Source organism: Lepus europaeus, chromosome 1 (assembly GCF_033115175.1).
Source record: "Lepus europaeus isolate LE1 chromosome 1, mLepTim1.pri, whole genome shotgun sequence".
In the NCBI taxonomy this organism is placed as follows: domain Eukaryota; kingdom Metazoa; phylum Chordata; class Mammalia; order Lagomorpha; family Leporidae; genus Lepus; species Lepus europaeus.
In genome coordinates, this window is record NC_084827.1 from 181,656,583 (window position 1) to 181,673,686 (window position 17,104).

At 51.6% G+C, this 17,104-nt stretch overlaps 1 protein-coding gene across 5 annotated transcripts in view; it reads right to left on the reverse strand.

Moving 5' to 3' along the window:
* Positions 1–17,104, reverse strand: part of ILKAP (ILK associated serine/threonine phosphatase) — a 47,918-nt gene that overhangs the window by 13,592 nt on the left and 17,222 nt on the right. For 2 of the 5 annotated variants that reach the window (XM_062193880.1, XM_062193878.1), the window contains 9 exons: positions 12,386–12,451; positions 12,236–12,283; positions 11,870–11,926; positions 8,278–8,394; positions 7,014–7,140; positions 5,202–5,308; positions 4,392–4,485; positions 4,070–4,157; positions 2,929–3,050 (listed from right to left, as the gene is read on the reverse strand). In XM_062193880.1, coding sequence (XP_062049864.1) covers positions 2,929–3,050; positions 4,070–4,157; positions 4,392–4,485; positions 5,202–5,308; positions 7,014–7,140; positions 8,278–8,394; positions 11,870–11,926; positions 12,236–12,245 — 722 coding nt within the window. In that variant the 5' untranslated portion in view covers positions 12,246–12,283; positions 12,386–12,451. The other 3 variants (XM_062193879.1, XM_062193882.1, XM_062193881.1) reach the window with 3 other exon arrangements.

The following is a 17,104-nucleotide window of genomic DNA, read 5'->3' on the forward strand; positions in this document are numbered from 1 at the left end:
GTGCAGGGCCAAAGCACTTGGGCCATCCTCCACTGCCCTCCCGGGCCACAGCAGAGAGCTGGCCTGGAAGAGGGGCAACTGGGACAGAATCCGGCGCCCCGACCGGGACTAGAACCCGGTGTACTGGCGCCGCAAGGCGGAGGATTAGCTTATTGAGCCGCGGCACCAGCCCTCCCATAGAACTTTTACTAAAAACATTTAATCTTAATCTACAGAAGGCTTTACATCTAGCTTCTAGTCTACAGGAAACAACTGAAAAATGGCACCATGAAGAAACACAAATTCACAACTGGAGAGACTCTACCACTGCTGGCCGAGGCCAACACACTGCAAAGTCTAGCAAGAGGCCGGCGCCGTGGCTTAACAGGCTAATCCTCCACCTTGCGGCGCCGGCACACCGGGTTCTAATCCCGGTTGGGGCGCTGGACTCTCCCAGTTGCCTATCTTACAGGCCAGCTCTCTGCTGTGGCCCGGGAGTGCAGTGGAGGATGGCCCAAGTCCTTGGGCCCTGCACCCGCATGGGAGACCAGGAGAAGCACCTGGCTCCTTGCTTCGGATCAGCGAGATGCGCCGGCAGCAGCGGCTATTGGAGGGTGAACCAACGGCAAAAAGGAAGACCTTTCTCTCTGTCTCTCTCTCTCACTATCCACTCTGCCTGTCAAAAAAAAGTCTAGCAAGAAACAGAGCCCAAGGTTGGGTGCTGCCTGAGGGTGACTGGGAACAAAGACGGTCCGGACAGGTGGGGAGATAGGCACACGGACAGGATGTCAACACCCTAACCTAGGGTGTCAGACAGGATATCAACAACCTAACCTAGAGTGTCAGACAGGATATCGACAACCTAATGCAGCCTAGGGAAACAGTTCAGTCTCAGGTGACAACGTGGTCACTGATCACGTTGTCTGTCCTTACCCTCGTATTTAGGGTGTTACGTCATCACGTCTGCTACTACCTTTCAAACAGTGCAGCCTGACACACACACCCAAAGTAAGCTGTGGGATGCAGAATCTGGGTGGTAGGTATGAAAATGTTTGTTTTACAGTTCTAAGGTTTTTCTTTGTGTTTGAAAACCTCACTAACAGGGCAGCAGGGAGCAGGTCACAGGGACAGAGATCCACACCCATCTCTGAAATGTAATGATTTACACCCAGGCCCGCACTGTCCCAGGCCACTGAACACCCTTCCAGATTACGTGGGGAATGAGGAAAGCAACGGAACTGCACGGCCACTGGCCTTCCCTGCAGCCACAGAACTGCCACATCAAACTACTTCTGGGGAATCTGGCGACGGCAGAACCTTGCAGCTTCAGGGCAGGAGTGATGCAGTCCCATCAGGTCACATCCTCGGGCAGTCACTTCCACAGCAGTCACAGTGCAGCCAGGGGCCAGCGCTGTGGTGCAGCAGGTAAAGCCGGCATCCCACATGGGCGCCGGTTCGCGTTTCGGCTGCTCCACTTCCAATCCAGCTCTCTGCCGTGTCCTGGGAAAGCAGGGGAAGATGGCCCACGGCCTTGGGCCCCTGCAACCACGTGGGAGACCAGGAAGAAGCTCCTGGCTCCTGGCTTTCAATTGGCACAGCTCCAGCCGTTGCAGACAGTTGGGGAGTGAAATATGGATGGAGGACCTCTTTCCCTCTCTCTCTCTGCCTCTCTTTTTCTCTCTCTGTGTAACTCTGACTTTCAAATAAATAAATAAATCTTAAAAAAAAAAAAAAAAAAAAAAAAACTACAGATCCCTCTCCTTAAAAAAAAAAAAAATGCAGCAAACAGCACTGCCCGTGACTGACAGCAGGCCCAGTTCAGCACTACTCATGTCAACTGCAGTGACAGGGACCGAAACCCCCTCTCCCTACTCCTGGAGCTCAGCCACCCTCCAGAAGGCTCCCTGCACCACGGCCGCACTTGGCCTGGAGTGGTGACACAGACCTCCCCAGACAAGCACACAGATGGGGCTGTGGGGGGACACAGATCCGGGCAGCCTCACTGAGAAGACTTCTGTCTCGACTCCAGCAGAACATAGGACCCTGATGGTCTAACTGCACAGCAAACCAGAAAACTCGTCCAGCCACATTCATAGCTCGACATCCTTGAACTGCAAGTCCCCTCCAGCATGGAGAAGACCAAACCTTTCTTCCTCTGCCTTAGAAACGGCAGACGACAGACCAAAGCAGAACCACGGGCTTCCGAGACTAGAGAGAGGACCGATGGAACTGCTGCAGGCAGAGCCCGGTGAGACGTGCCCTCTGAGCCACTCCTGGGGAGTCCAAATGCCTGTCTTAACCACTTCAGATTTCCTCTTTGGAAAATTCACCTAAGACTTACTTGTGTGACAAGTGATAGTATTTAAGAACTTCCGGGCCGGCGCCATGGCTCAATAGGCTAATCCTCCGCCTAGCAGCACCGGCACCCAGGGTTCTAGTCCCGGTCGGGGCACCGGATTCTGTCCCGGTCGCTCCTCTCCCTGTCCAGCTCTCTGCTGTGGCCTGGGAGTGCAGTGGAGGATGGCCCAGGTGTTTGGGCCCTGCACCCGCATGGGAGACGAGGGGAAGCACCTGGCTCCTGCTTCGATCAGCGCGGTGCGCCGGCCGCAGCGGCCATTGGAGGGTGAACCAACGGCAAAGGAAGACCTTTCTCTCTGTCTCTCTCTCTCTCACTGTCCACTCTGCCTGTCAAAAATTAAAAAAAAAAAAAAAAAAAAAAAAAAGAACTTCCTAGGCACAGAGAAAATGTTGCAAATGGTGAACGTGAACTTGAACGGGATGGTCCGTTGGCAGAGTTAAGAGGCCTGTTTCTCGTCCTGTAGTGGTCACCACCCACACACCACTGTTACGTGTCAGGTGGAGTCTCAGAGCACTGTGCCGCCCAGCACAGCCCACTGCGCCCAGGGCCACGTCCACGCTGTAGTGCCACTGCCCTCGGACCAGGGTTACCTGACATTCCCTCCAGCCTTCTGTATTCTCATTCGTTCTTCATACTGGGTGGGGTTATGCTCCTTGCTGAGGCTTAAGGCTGCATGTTTCTGACTCTCCTCGTTGTAACGACACAGGATGGCCTGGGGGTGCAGATGACAACACTCTTAGGGAACGAAGGAGCCCGGCACCCACGTTACCAGCTGAAGACATATTTTAATAGTGCTGCATATTCAGCTCAGAACATAAGTTCTGGGGAGCACGCATCAAAGAAATATGAAACAGCAAAGCAGTGTCACAGAATGGGGGGAGACCTGGTTTAGGTCTCAACGCTGGCCCACACTGGACACACGGGCTGGACGCCACAGCAAATCACCCAGCCTGAGACAGGCAAGGGAAGCACTCAGCGCGTGCCAGGCTTCTCCTGCCTTGCGTCCTCCAGAGACACAGTCTGGCCGCGTGTTTGTCGTGCGGCCCTCCATGGCAGTACCCGCGTGAGTCCCCATCCCCTCCAGGTTCACCGGTTGTTTCACAGAGCACCTGAGGCCAGGACGGAAGTCACACCGCAGTCAGGGCTGAAACCCGAGTCTGATTCCAAAGCCTGGTGGGCAGTCACCTGCTCCGGCGCCTGAGGCGGCAGGGAGGCTGGCCGTGCCACAGTGACACGGAGAGGCGAGGGCTGCGTCACCCCATGGGACACAAGCGTCTGGCCCTGGCCCTCGGCCCTGTGGCTGGGCCCTGTGGAAGACCAGCACCTCACCTAGTCCTGTCCTAGACCAGCACCTCACCTAGTCCTGTCCTAGACCAGCACCTCACCTAGTCCTGTCCTAGACCAGCTTTCAGGCTGAGAGCACACTGCTTTCGCGAGCTGGGGTTTACCAGTGCTCACGCGTTACTGCCGGGTCAGAGAAACGCAGTTGATAGTTAAGCTACCTGCGTGCTCAGTCAATTCTGACCCACAGGAAGCCATGGCGGGGAAAACAGACGGAAGAAAGGATGCGGGCTGCAGAGCAGAGCCTGCTGGAGGGCAGGCAGTCCTGCCAGAGCGCAGGACTCACTGTGCGCCAGCACCCTCGGCAGTTACAGCCAGAGCGTGTGCAACATAGCCTTACCCACCCAGCACTTGCTAAGGTCCCCATGGAACACGCTGCCATTCACATACCCGGCTGTCTCCAAGGTTGGCGATGTACAGGATGTTGTCCACAGCCAGGACACACGTGGCAGTGGACCCGTCCTTCCAGGCAGGCTTCCTGGGGGAAGCACAGCAGAAACACAGTCAGAGACAGGCAGGCCCTGAAGACTGGTCTCCAGGGCTGCAGGCGCAGACTGTCTCCTAGACACTGCTTCCTTCCCATTGTAGGCTGTGATGGCTGTTAAGAGCTCAGCGGGTGCCAGCAAACACTCGTGTCAACCATCTCAGAACAGCTGGTGAGCCCCCCCCCTCCCCCCCCGCCATGCTCTCCTACCTCCTGAGCTCTACTCACTGGCTCGAAGCTTGTTTAAGGAACTCTTCATCAGTATGCTTAAACGTGTCCAAGAGGCATCTCTTCACGGTCTTCTCCACACTGATCACATCTCCTGTTTGGGTGGGGGTGAAAGACAACAAGCTCTCAGGGAGGGAGGAGCACACCCCTCCCACTGTCAGCCCCTTTCTCTATTTTTGCACATCAACTGACTCCTAAGGGTGAGTAAGACCAATCTCTGTTTCCTCATCTACAAGACAATGCCATTCGAACTTGGTTTGTCTTAGATGCCCAAGTACAATGCCCACAATTCACGTGACACAAGAAATGCTATCTTAGGGGCCTGTGAAACGGCACAGCGGCTACAGCCTCTACCTGCGACGCAGACATCCCACATGGGCGCCCGTTCGTGTCCGGCTGCTCCACTTTCGGTTTAGCTGCCTCTAATGGCCTGGGAAAGCAGTGGAGGATGGCCCAGGTGTTTGGGTCCCAGCTACCCTCACGGGACACCTGGAAGATCACCTGGTTCAGCACTGGCTGTTGCAGCCACCTGGGGAATGAGCCAGCAGATGGAAAAGTCTTCTATTTCTCTGTCTTTCCCTCACTCTCTACAATTCTTTCAAGTAAATAAATAAAAGAAATGCCGCCCTAGGTCACACCCACACAGTTGCCACACATACAGGGGCCTCAGTGTCCACTCCTCTCAGCCCAGGGTTTTGTAGGTGGCATCAAGGACTCCTGGACAAGGACAAAACTACACATCCGGCTGATTCAGTCAGCCAAACAGCCAGACCCAAGCCGCCCATTAGCTGATTTAATTCTCAGTCTCACCTTTAGGAAATTTCCTGATTAAGTTCTGATGCAGATTCTGTGCAGCAAATTTTGAGGCTCGAATTCCTCCGTGTCCATCAAACACAGCGAAATATGAAACCCGGGTGCTGGAAAGCAAAGACCACACTGCCCTTCAGCACTCAGACCTCGCCGGAACCGGAGCCCAGCAGGAGGGCGTCGCACACCCACGGAAAAAAGGATTTGACGCTGAGACACACGCTCCAGCGACGTTCACAATATTTTAAATTAAACATTAAAAACACACAGATTTCAAAATACAAGCTGCTAACTTGTATTTTACTGACAATGAAATCGAAATACAGAACTTTTCCCTATTTTAAGTAAGATTTAGTTTAAACATTTAATATTTAATTTTAAACAAATAAACAGCTATTAACCCAAGACAGTAAATAATATAAGAACAGGGGGAAATGCCAAAATTATTACGCAAATAAACTTGGGACTAATAGCTGTCTTTGAAAGCCTATCTTACCGTCCTATTACTGTTCCCCTTGCAAGTTTTGCCAAAACCCACACATATGGAACAAAAGGCATCAGTTTCAAGAAGAAAAGAACAAAAGTGCCAATGAGAAATGACATTTATTCTATATTGTCTTCTTCCAAACTTTCTGATTCTCCTTTGCAATTTAGGGCCATCGTGAGCCATGAGGGAATACACTGTGCAGTTTATAACCAATAACTGTTACTTTCAGCTTAGTACAACAAACTTCACAAAGATGGCAGAAAAACAATGGAACTAAATGGTGTCCCCTCCAAAAACTGAAACCCACACATTGGAATTTTCCCAATTCTTCATGTATTATGAAAAAAAGAATTACTGGCACCAAAATGAACTCTCACTTTCCGAAGTGCACTGGTACTGCTAGGTACGGCGCAGTGTTGTTTAGGCATGACAAGTGTTCTCAGCTACATGTACCCAAAGGCTCTGCACCCCCAGGCTTCCCAGGGGTCCCTCTCCCACTGCACAGCAGTCAAAGGCACACGACGTCCTGAGCAATGGTGGCCTCACAGGTGCAGGCGTGTGCGCAGTCTGTGGCAGCCATCGCCTGTGCAGCATCACACTTAGGCCACATCCACTGGACAACAGCACCGTACACTGTGTGTCAGGGGCCAACGGGTCTAACTTACGGAGTGATGCACAGGTTAGGTAATGAGTATCACGTAGTCACAGTATGTACTACATAAGTAACCAAGTATGTTAACAGCCAGCTTAACCTTCGACCTTCTGACTTCTCCACGCCTCGAGCCTGCCCAGAGGCTTCGGTTTGTACGGCTGCTGGACACATCTCACCGTCCCTCTTCCCGGCACCATTTCTGCTTTTTGCTCTTTCTGTGTCCGGACTACTGGCGCTAGCTCCAGTGACTGCCAGACTTGAACCGGTGGCTTCTAATCCTACCTTCCAGGTCGCAGGAGAACAGTCTCTGCCAGAGCTGTTCTGGGACAGCGAGCAGTGACACACACTGAGGACTCGTGCTGCGGGGTCACTTCCTGTTCGGCACGATTTCTAACTGCAGCCACTACCGACAGCTGTGGCGGAGCTGCCCTGGGCTTGAAGGCTGTAATCAGATGCCAGTGGCAGCCTCCTCCCCTCACGTGACAACAAAAACGTTCCCCAGACACGGATAAAATGCCTCCCAGGGGACACAGTCAACCCCATCCGAGAACCACTGACGCAGAACAAGCAACGCCAAGTGCTGTCCGTCGCTGTCTAAACTCGAACTACGTAGTCCAGAACAGCACTCGGACAGAGGAGCGGACGCCGCCAGGCTTGCAGGAGCACGTGCACTCACATGAGGGATGACAGAGGTCTGCACTCCTCGGTGATGTCATTCAGGATGACGTGGGCGTCCTGCATCTCCTCCCTCTCACCCTTCCGCTCGGCCACATAGCCCTTCAGACCGAAGATCACCGACGAGGCTAAGGAAACAGAACAACAACCAAAAAAAACAATACAAAACTGTGCCCGGCCCTCCGGGAGTCCTAGTCCCAGAGCAAGTGAGAGGGAGCTACGGCTGAGTTACTCGGCAATGTCTGAGTGCTGTTGGACAGGCCAGACTCTATGAGGCTGGACCCAGGGACCACACAAGAGGGAAGCCAGAGACACAGAACAGCTCCCTCTGACTTGGCACAAGCCAAAGCACCAGGGCAAGAAGTGTGCCCCTCCCAGGGAGGAGCTCAAGTCAGAAAAGGACCACATGCAAATCTAGTGCTGTGACAATCTCACAAGGACAGAAAAGTCTTGAGCAAGTACAAGCCCGGGGAGTCTGCGCTCGTGCCCCTGTGGACCCTGGAAACGACCACTTCCACGCCGGAGGCTGGGAATGAACAAATGATAGGATCTGCTGCCTGTAACTCAACAGAGACAGGACAGAGGATCACTGCCCACCGAGAACTCTCCACGCTTCCACTGTGTTCTCATTTTCTGACACCGAGAGCCACAGAGGGTACAAAGGAGCCCTCTGTGAAGCGCTGAGCCCCGGGGAGCGATACGCAAGCTTCACGCTCATCCCCGCGAGCCACGGCGTGCCCCGTGCGACCTGCACCTCCTGCTGAGGTACTCAGCGGCAAGGGACAAGGCAGTCTGGCGCAATAAATGAAAATCCACAACTGATTCTCTGTCCTTGATCCCTTTTTCTTCCTTACACATCTTCAAAAGTCACAAAACTGACCCCAAACTTCCGCTGCTTCCCCGGCGGCAGCTCTCGCAGGAGGCCGCCTGGGGCGGAGTCACAGACGCGGGTGCCAGCCAGCAGGTGTGAACAAGACCGGGTGGCACAGGCTGAGGGACTCAGCTGCCCCTGAAGACAGCTAGGACGACTCCTGTCTCCTGACCGGGGAAAGACGCAGGCCTCCTATCTGAGCAAAGGCCGGGGGCATGCACAAGGAGGCAGGGGAGAGAGGAAGCGCAGGCAGTCCTGGGCGTCTGCAGGGGCCCTGCCCACTGCCGAGGCTGGCAGGACAGGGCGTGGTCTAACTGGAAAGCGGGGCTTAGTTTTGCTCTGGGTCCTTTAAACTGCGGAGTCTAGTACATTTGTTTTCAAATTGTCTGAAAACCTTTACAAACTTTCTTTTCCACAAGCTCTTCACTGCCGTTCTCTTCCTCGGAGGTCTTCCGCTTTGCTCCCTTCCCGTCACTCCTCCCCGACTGGGACACGGATGTGGCAAGGGAACCTGGAATGAAGGCAGACGGACACCCAGCTGCAGACTGTCGGAAAGTCCTTGCCGGCTCCCGCAGACAGAACGGCATCTCAAGCAGTAACTGGAAACAGACACGGTCAGGCTAGGACCCAACATGGGGCTGGCGGGGCGACACAGGCAGGGATCCAGCCCCATCAGACTGACTCTGAAAGCGCCTGTGAACGAGGCCTCCCAGTGATACACACACACACATATTGTTGGTCGGCAGCACACGGGCGAGACTGTACCTCCGCAGGTTCTTACTGATACATGGGGACGCAAACTGACACACCTGGAGAAGTTCAGAAACGCTCCAATGCCCCCAAAGGCGCCCGTGGAAGCAGGCGTCAGCTTTAAGGACTGCTCCCATCCTGAACATCACTAGGCCGCTGCAGGTGTCCCTCTCGCAGGGGAGGCTGTGCCCTCGGAGCCGAGCCAAGGCAGCGGCAGTGTGTGCGCCACGAGAAAAGGACCGAAGGCTGTGCCTGCAGCACCTGGGGTCTTCCCAGGACACAGGTGAGAACACTGTCCCCTCAGAGACACCTTGTGTGGAAAGGACGTGTCCCAGTACCTGCCCCACCAAGTGTCTAACAGCTCCCCGTCCCTCCACTGGCTGCCACATATCTGAGTGCCCAGGAAGAAACCAGCCTTGCTTGGATGGCTGGTCCCCTGCCATCCCCGCCGGCGGCCACACCACACACTCGCCCTGGCTCGCACTGCGGCCCCCTGTGCATCGGGACCCAGGTCTGGCGCGGAGCCCTTCGTCCGGGGAAACAGGGTGCTGCCAGAAAGGGGGCTGCCCTCTCGCCGTCACGCAATGCACGTTCGTGGGGAGCCTGGCGCTAAAGCATTCGTAGGCGACCTGTGTGGGCCGGGGCTTCCTACTCGAAAAAAAGAAAGAAAAGAAACCAGCCCTGCCCTCAGGAAGATGTAGGCGGCCATGTAACACACACTCACGGGGAAAGGTCACAAGGTTTCCAACAGACTCTGCACAGCCTCTCCCTCAGCTGCCGTCTGGGGTCCAGGCGGCCCAATGTTTGTGGAGGTAAATTCCTTTCTTTGAATCCAAAAGAAATCTTAGAGTTTTGCTGCTGACTTCCAAGCAAATTACACTGCAAAGAATGCAGGCCGAAAATGAAACAGGTTCTTTAGCGGGACTTATTTTATGGCCTATAACATAGTAAATTTTTTTTTTTTTGACAGGCAGAGTGGACAGTGAGAGAGAGACAGAGAGAAAGGTCTTCCTTTTGCCGTTGGTTCACCCTCCAATGGCCGCTGCGGCTGGCGCACCGCGCTGATCCAAAGGCAGGAGCCAGGTGCTTCTCCTGGTCTCCCATGCGGGTGCAGGGCCCAAGCACTTGGGCCATCCTCCACTGCACTCCCTGGCTACAGCAGAGAGCTGGCCTGGAAGAGGGGCAACCGGGACAGGATCGGTGCCCCGACCGGGACTAGAACCCGGTGTGCCGGCGCCGCAAGGTGGAGGATTAGCCTAGTGAGCCGCGGCGCCGGCAACATAGTAAATTTTTATAAATGGTTCTTGTCTGTTAAAAACGTGTCATTTTTCTCAAGAAATATAAAACAGTGAATGCAAGATTCTCTCTATATACACCCCTCAAAATCAAGCTTGTTAATAGCAGATGTAAATCTTCTAAATCACTAGTGTGTGGCTTAGTTGTCCTATGGGCAACTGACAGCTGCGCTGAATCTTCATTTCTTTCATCAAACCGATTAAGGGCTTTGTTTGCGCATATCAAGTTTCATTATAATTAAGAGTCTTACTTTTTTTTTTTTGATTCATTTATTTTTGCAGAGGGGAAGAAAGAGGTCTTCCATGTGCTGCTGCAACGCCCACGGCGGGGCAGGGAGAAGCCAGGAGCCAGGGGCTCCATCTGGGGCTCCCAACGTGGGCTGCAGTGCCCTAAGCACTTGGGCCACCATCTGCTGTCTCCCACAACCCCAGCACATTAGCAGGAAGCAGGATGGGAAGCAAAGGAGCCAGAACATTAAGCAGCACGAGTCCGCTATGAGATGAGGTTGTCCCGAGCAGCGGCTTCACCAGCTACACCACAACACTTCCTCCTAAGATCACTGCCTTTATTGGGAAGAGTCCAAGCTAAATTTTGAGTTTCAGAACACTGTAAGTTTTTGCTACAGGTCTATAGTTTTGAGAATTCTTTTTTTTTTTTTTTTAATTTAAGATTTATTTATTTATTTATTTGAAAGGTAGAGTTAGAGAGAGAAAGGTCTTCCACCTATAGGTTCACTCCCTAAGTGGCAACATCTGGAGCTGAGCCAATCCAAAGCCAGGAGTCAAGAGCTTCTCCTGGGTCTCCCATGCAGGTGCAGGGGCCCAAGCACTTGAGCCGTCTTCCACTGCTTTCTCAGCCCATAGCAGAGAGCTGGATCAGAAAAGGAGCAGCCAGGACATGAACTGGAGCCCAGTGGGGTGCTGGCACCACAGGCAGAGGCTTAGTAGCCCACCACACCACTGTGCTGGCCCCTGAGAATTCTGAAGTAAAATGACGGATACTATTTCTAAAATACAAGAAGTGTACCAATTTAATCTACACTTTCTAGGCTGATTCCAATGATTTTATGGTAATGAATTAAAGAAAAAAACTTGAGGGGTCGGCATTACGGTGTGGGGGTTAAGCTGCCTCCTGTGACGTCAGTATCCCATACGGGCACTAGTTCGGATCTTGACTGCTCCACTTCTGATCCAGCTCTCTGCTAATGGCCTGGGAAGGGCAACAAAAGATGGTCCAAGTGCTTGGGTCCCTGCCACCGAAGTGGGAGACCTGAAAGAAGCTCCTAGCTCCCCTGGCCCAGCCCAGGCCATTGTGGCCATCTAGGGAGTGAACCAGCAGATGAAGATCTCTCTCTCTCTCTCTCTCTCTCTCTCTGTGTGTAACTCCGACTTTCAAATAAATAAATAAATCTGAACAACAGCAATAACAAATACTTTGGAAAAAAAGGTGTTCTTTTGACAAAAGGAAAGTTTTACACCAGAGATAGGACCTTCTACACCTCAACTGTCCCCAGCAGGGGGACACTGTCAGAAATAAGATGAGCCACTGCAACAACACAGAAGAGTCTGTTCTATTCTTCCCTTCCACTTAATTGGGACACAAACAGAAAAGTTTAACATTTGCAGTAGCAGGTGGAGCCCATTCTAGGGCGTTTGATATACCTAATCTGTCCTGGAACATAAGTTAACCAGAGTAATAGACTGTGATTTTTTTAAAATGTTAATAACACAAGTCAGAGTACATTACTGAGCTCTTAATTAATTCTTGGTTTCAACCGAAGTTAAACAATCATCAAGAGTGATGTAGTACAGAAGCACCTGTTTGCTTAATAAACCTTACGCTGTGCTAGGATTTAACGCCGCCCCCAATCCTGGTAAGACCAATACATGAATTTCACAGAGGAGTAAGCCAGCACCTTGAAGTGTCTTCCTGCCTCTTACCTGGATCACCACTGCCAGCAGGTGGGAGGCCATCAAAAAGCAAAGGTCCCCCTGGCCCTGAAACACAGCAGAACACTTCGTGAGCCCGCAGCCTGAGGCTGAGCGTCAATCCAGCCCACCAGGACACCTACGTAAGGCACTGGAACAAACTCAAAACTCGTGTCAATCCAGTGGCAGCTCGCACTGCAGTGAATAATATCTCGAACCTATGCTAAAACCTCGCACCTCAAAGGCAATGAAAACCTGCCCTAAAAAGTCAACTTTATTTCAGCCAGAAAAGTAAATACTCCACTGGACCAGAGAAAACGCTCAGCAGTTCAGGCAGCACTGCTCAGGGCTAACGACTAGCAGATTGTTCTGCCTTACCTGACGCCATGGATTCAAAACTTAAAGACAGTCCAACACCTAAAACATCTGTGTGTTGAAAATGGGGGAAAGGGAGAGAGATTGAGACAACTCCAATCCCAGGAGGAGCAGAGACGTTGACACACACCTGGGAGAGCCTGAAGACTGTACCTGAGTCAGTACTGCTGGCCGGAGGGAGCTCCTCAAAGAGCAGGGGTCCCCTCTGGGCTTCTGTCCCTGAAACACAGAAACCTGTTTAGAGCACACACGGTCTTTGTCCAGGATGAATTCCAAGAGGAAAGACGCAGTGGTTTCCCACACTTTGAGACAAGTTTGCTGTTAGATTTTTCTAACAAATTTTCTGTCCCTTTGGACAAAATTCATTCTAAAAATATGCTCTTGACAGTTATTTAATATGAACATTTGTTTCCAACAATTACAGTAAATGTAAAAGCAACCAATGAGATCGCAACAGGCATTTTAAGGGCCGATAGGTATTTCGAGGAAAGCTAATATCAACTACTCATATATAAAAGTCTTGTCTTTAAGGGGTGGACATCTGGCGGCTGGGTGGCCCAAGTGCCACACCAGAGTACCACGCCTGGCTCCAGCTCCTGACTCCAGCTTCCTGCCATTGCAGACCCTGGGAGGCAGCAGTAATGACTCAAGGGATTGGTTTCTTGCCACCCACATGGGAAACCTGGATTGAGTTCCCAGCTCCCACTTTTGGCCCCATGGCTCAAGCAGATATTTGGGGAAAGGTGCAGGAGATGAGAGTCCCTCTCCCCTTAAATAGACAAATTAACAAATAATTCGTGGAATTATAATAAATAAATAATAACCCTGGAAAGAAAAAAATCAGATCCTAGACCCCAAAAACCAATCCTTTGGTAGCTCAAGACAGATTTCAGAAATAGAGAAATCCTTTAAAGATCTACAGATTTGGGGGCCAGCACTGTGGCACAGCAGGTTAACACCCTGGCCTGAAGTGCCAGCATCCCATATGGGAGCCGATTCGAGATCCAGCTGTTCTACTTCTGATCCAGCTCTCTGCTATGGCCTGGGGGAGCAATAGAAGATGGCCCAAGTCCTTGGGCTCCTGTACCCGCATGGGAGACCCGGAAGAAGCTCCTGGCTCTGGATCAGCGCAGCTCCAGCCATTGCAGCCCACTGGGGAGTGAACCAGCTGATGGAAGACACCCCACCCCCACCCCGCCTCTCCTTCTCTCTCTGTGCAACTCTTTCAAATAAATAAATAAATCTTAAAAAAAAAAAAAGATCTATAGATTTTTTAAACATCCTCTCAGTAACTTTCTGTTAAAAAAATTGTTATTTGGTGTCCCCAGCCCCAGGGCAGCAGCTGATTCAAAAAACCTCTACGGACAAATTGAATCAAAGGCAGCCAGCCTCTGGAGAAAGCCAGTAGAATTTTTTTTTCTAATCTAAACACCCAAAGATTCACATTCCAAAGTATGTCTTGGATCTTTTATGCTCAATTATCCTTTCAAACATACAATTTATCCACTATTTCTTATGCTCCAGATTTCCCTCAGAATTCTATTCATGCTGTGAAATATGCAAAACGTCCACAGGAACAGAGGAAAACGAAGGGCTGGAGATGAAAGTGAACACAATGAGCACACAGAGGCGCTGTGTCACCACTGACACTCCTCAGCGTCCAAGCAGGAAATGGACTTGTTTAAAATCCAACTCACAGCTTAGGCCACCCTCGGCAATGCCGCATCCCATACGGGCCCCAGCTGCTCTACTTCCAATCCAGCTCCCTGCTAATGCATCTGGAAAAGCCGTGGACGATGGGCCAAGTGCTTGGGCCCCTGAAGCCATGTGAGAGACCCCGAAAAAGCTCCTGGCTTTGGCCTGGCCCAGCCCTGGTCATTGCAGCCATTTAGGGAGTGAAGCAGCGGATGGAAGATCTCTCTCCTCTCTGTCTCTCCATCATTGTAACTCTTTCAAATAAATAAACAAATCTTTAAGAAAAACAATTCACAGGGCACAGTGGGTTAAGTCACTCCTCGTGACGCTGGCATCCAATATCAGAATGCTGGTTCCACAAGTCCCAGCTCCTTCACTTCTGATCCGGCTTCCTGCTAATGTGCCTGGGGGGATGGCCCAAGTGCTTAAGCCCTTGCCACTCATGTGGGAGACCCAGATGGGGCTCCTGGCTCCTGGCTTCAGCCTGGCCCAGCCCTGGCTGTTACAGCCATTTGGGGAGTAACCAGCAGATGGAAGATCTCTGTGTCTCCCCCACCACTTTTGTCTTTGTCTCGCTCTCCCTCCCTCCATCACTCTATTATAAACAAAACCTTTTAAAAATCCACTGAAAACAATAAATTTATATTCCTCAGAGGTTCATTTCTATCTCCCTGTTGCCTTCATGTAGAAATGACTGGATATTGATTCTCCTCTTTAAAAAAGTAAAAACTTTAAATAAAATTTATAAACACCAAAGAAAGAAATCTCCTGTGGGCTCTTTAGGTCAGAAGTAGACAAAATACATTAGAAATCTGAGCTACCAAAAAGCAACCCTTAGCCGTACATCTCACACGCAAATAAGACCACAGACCCTAATCCTGAGCAGTATCGCAAACTGAAGAACTGCAAATACTTCCTGGAGTCCAAGCTCAGCTCTGATTCCAGCTTCCTGCACCCTGGAGGCAGGAAATGACAGCTCAAGAAGCAGCAGAGGGTGGGAGGCTGGCGCTGTGGCACAGCGGGTAGAGCTGCCACCTGCAGGGCCAGCATCCCATATGGGTGCAGTTCAAGACCTGTCTGCTCCACTTCCTTTTTTTTTTTTTTTTTTGACAGGCAGAGTGGACAGTGAGAGAGAGAGAGAGAGAGAGAGAGAGAGAGAGAGAGAAAGGTCTTCCTTTGCCGTTGGTTCACCTTCCAATGGCTGCTGCGGCCGGCACGCTGCGGCCGGCGCAACACGCTGATCCGAAGCCAGGAGCCAGGTGCTCATCCTGGTCTCCCATGGGGTGCAGGGCCCAAGCACTTGGCCATCCTCCACTGCACTCCCGGGCCATAGCAGAGAGCTGGCCTGGAAGAGGGTCAACCAGGACAGAATCCGGCGCCCCACCGGGACTAGAACCCAGAGTGCTGGCGCCACAAGGCGGAGGATTAGCCTATTGAGCCGGGGCGCCGGCCTGCTCCACTTCTAATCCAGCTCTCTGCTATGGCCCGGGAAGGCAGTGGAGGATGGCCCAAGTCCTCGGGCCCTGCACTCATGTGGGAGACCTGGAAGAAGCTTTTGGATCTTGGCTTCAGATTGGCCTACGTCCCATAATACCTTGTATTGGCCTTGAGCATTTTTTCTCCCAGGAATTGAGCAAAAAGTAGCTACCATCTGACTGGAGCCCACGTTGCCATCATCAAAACTCCTAAACAAACACACCAGCTGTCCTATCACTGACCAGTCAAGGCTGGGCCAGGAACACTGGGACCAACGGCACAGGAGCCGAACACCCCTCAGCTCCAGCTGCCACCTGTGAGACGCCTCACCTGCGGCTCTTGGAGAGCTGGGAACTGAGCAAAAGCCGCCCGTTGTCCTGCTCTGGGCCTTGCTAACACCCCTTCCTCCATCACGTCACACACACTGACACCAACGACTGGCTGGCTGTGCACTGGGTTCCACAACACTCCTACAGGAGGGACTTCAGTGAGAAGCAATGAGGCCATCTCACAGTCTTGGCTGCCGTTAAGAATGGCGTAAGGGCAGCACACCACTGTCAGGCACCATCTCAAGGGTGCGACTCCCTTCAACTCAGTCAGTCCTTACTTCAGCCACACGTGGTAGGCACCTGTGTTTCAGATTGGGAAACTGAGGCACCGAGGTCAGACACCTGCCCGAGGTCAGAGAGCTGTGGAGTGCAGCAGGTTTCCAGGCCATGCTCTGGGGAGCGCCACACTGGTCCACACGCAGGCACCCTCCCAGGAACTTCACAAAGATCATCCTTTTCTACCCTTGCAATGATCCCACAATAATAGTCCAGAGCCTCTATAAATCCTGGGAGTAACTTCTGCATCGTTAAAAGGATCCAACTTAGAAGTCTGCATTTGGATTTTTTTTTTTTTTTAAGATTTACCTATGGGGCTAGCACTGTGGTGTAGTAGGTAAAAGCCCCCATTTGTGGCGCCAGCATCCCACTGGGCACAGGTTCAAGTCCCAGCTGCTCCGCTTCCAATCCAGCTCTCTGCTGTGGCCTGGGAAAGCAGCAGAAGATGGCCCAAGTCCTTGGGCCACTGCACCCATTACCAGAGAGATGGATTAGAAGTGGAGCAGCAGGGACACAAATCAGCACTCATACAGGACCTGCTATGCCACAACCCTGGACCCATGGCCAGAGATATTACACAAGAAAATTTCTGATTAGTCCAAAACTTACATTTCTATTTTGGAGGAATAGAAATTCAAAATTTTAGGGGCTGCATCACTGGAAAAAGTATGAACTTGACATACTTTGGAATAGAGCCCCCACGTTCTAAACATTAAGAATTCTAAAGAAAATAGGACTGAAAATGTTTTCTCATTGCAGTGAATCATCAAAGCAAACCCCCCCCCCCCCCGCCCCGTTCTGCATCCTAAAGTTAGGTCTGGTAGAAACTAGAAACACCACGCAGAGAAAAACACTCTCGAGCTGATCACTAGTTACCTAGAGGCTGCTATGGACAATAATAAGACCTTAAATAGTTTATCCCAGCGGATGAGACTTGTCTCTGTCTCTCCTCTCTGTTGCTCCACTTTTCAAATAAAATCTTTTTAAAAATTTTATATAGGTTTTTTAATACCCGAGTTTTCTTTCCACGTACAAAGGCACTATAGATGTTTTCTAAACACCAGGGCACTTCTGAAACAGGAGGGGTTTCCTCTCA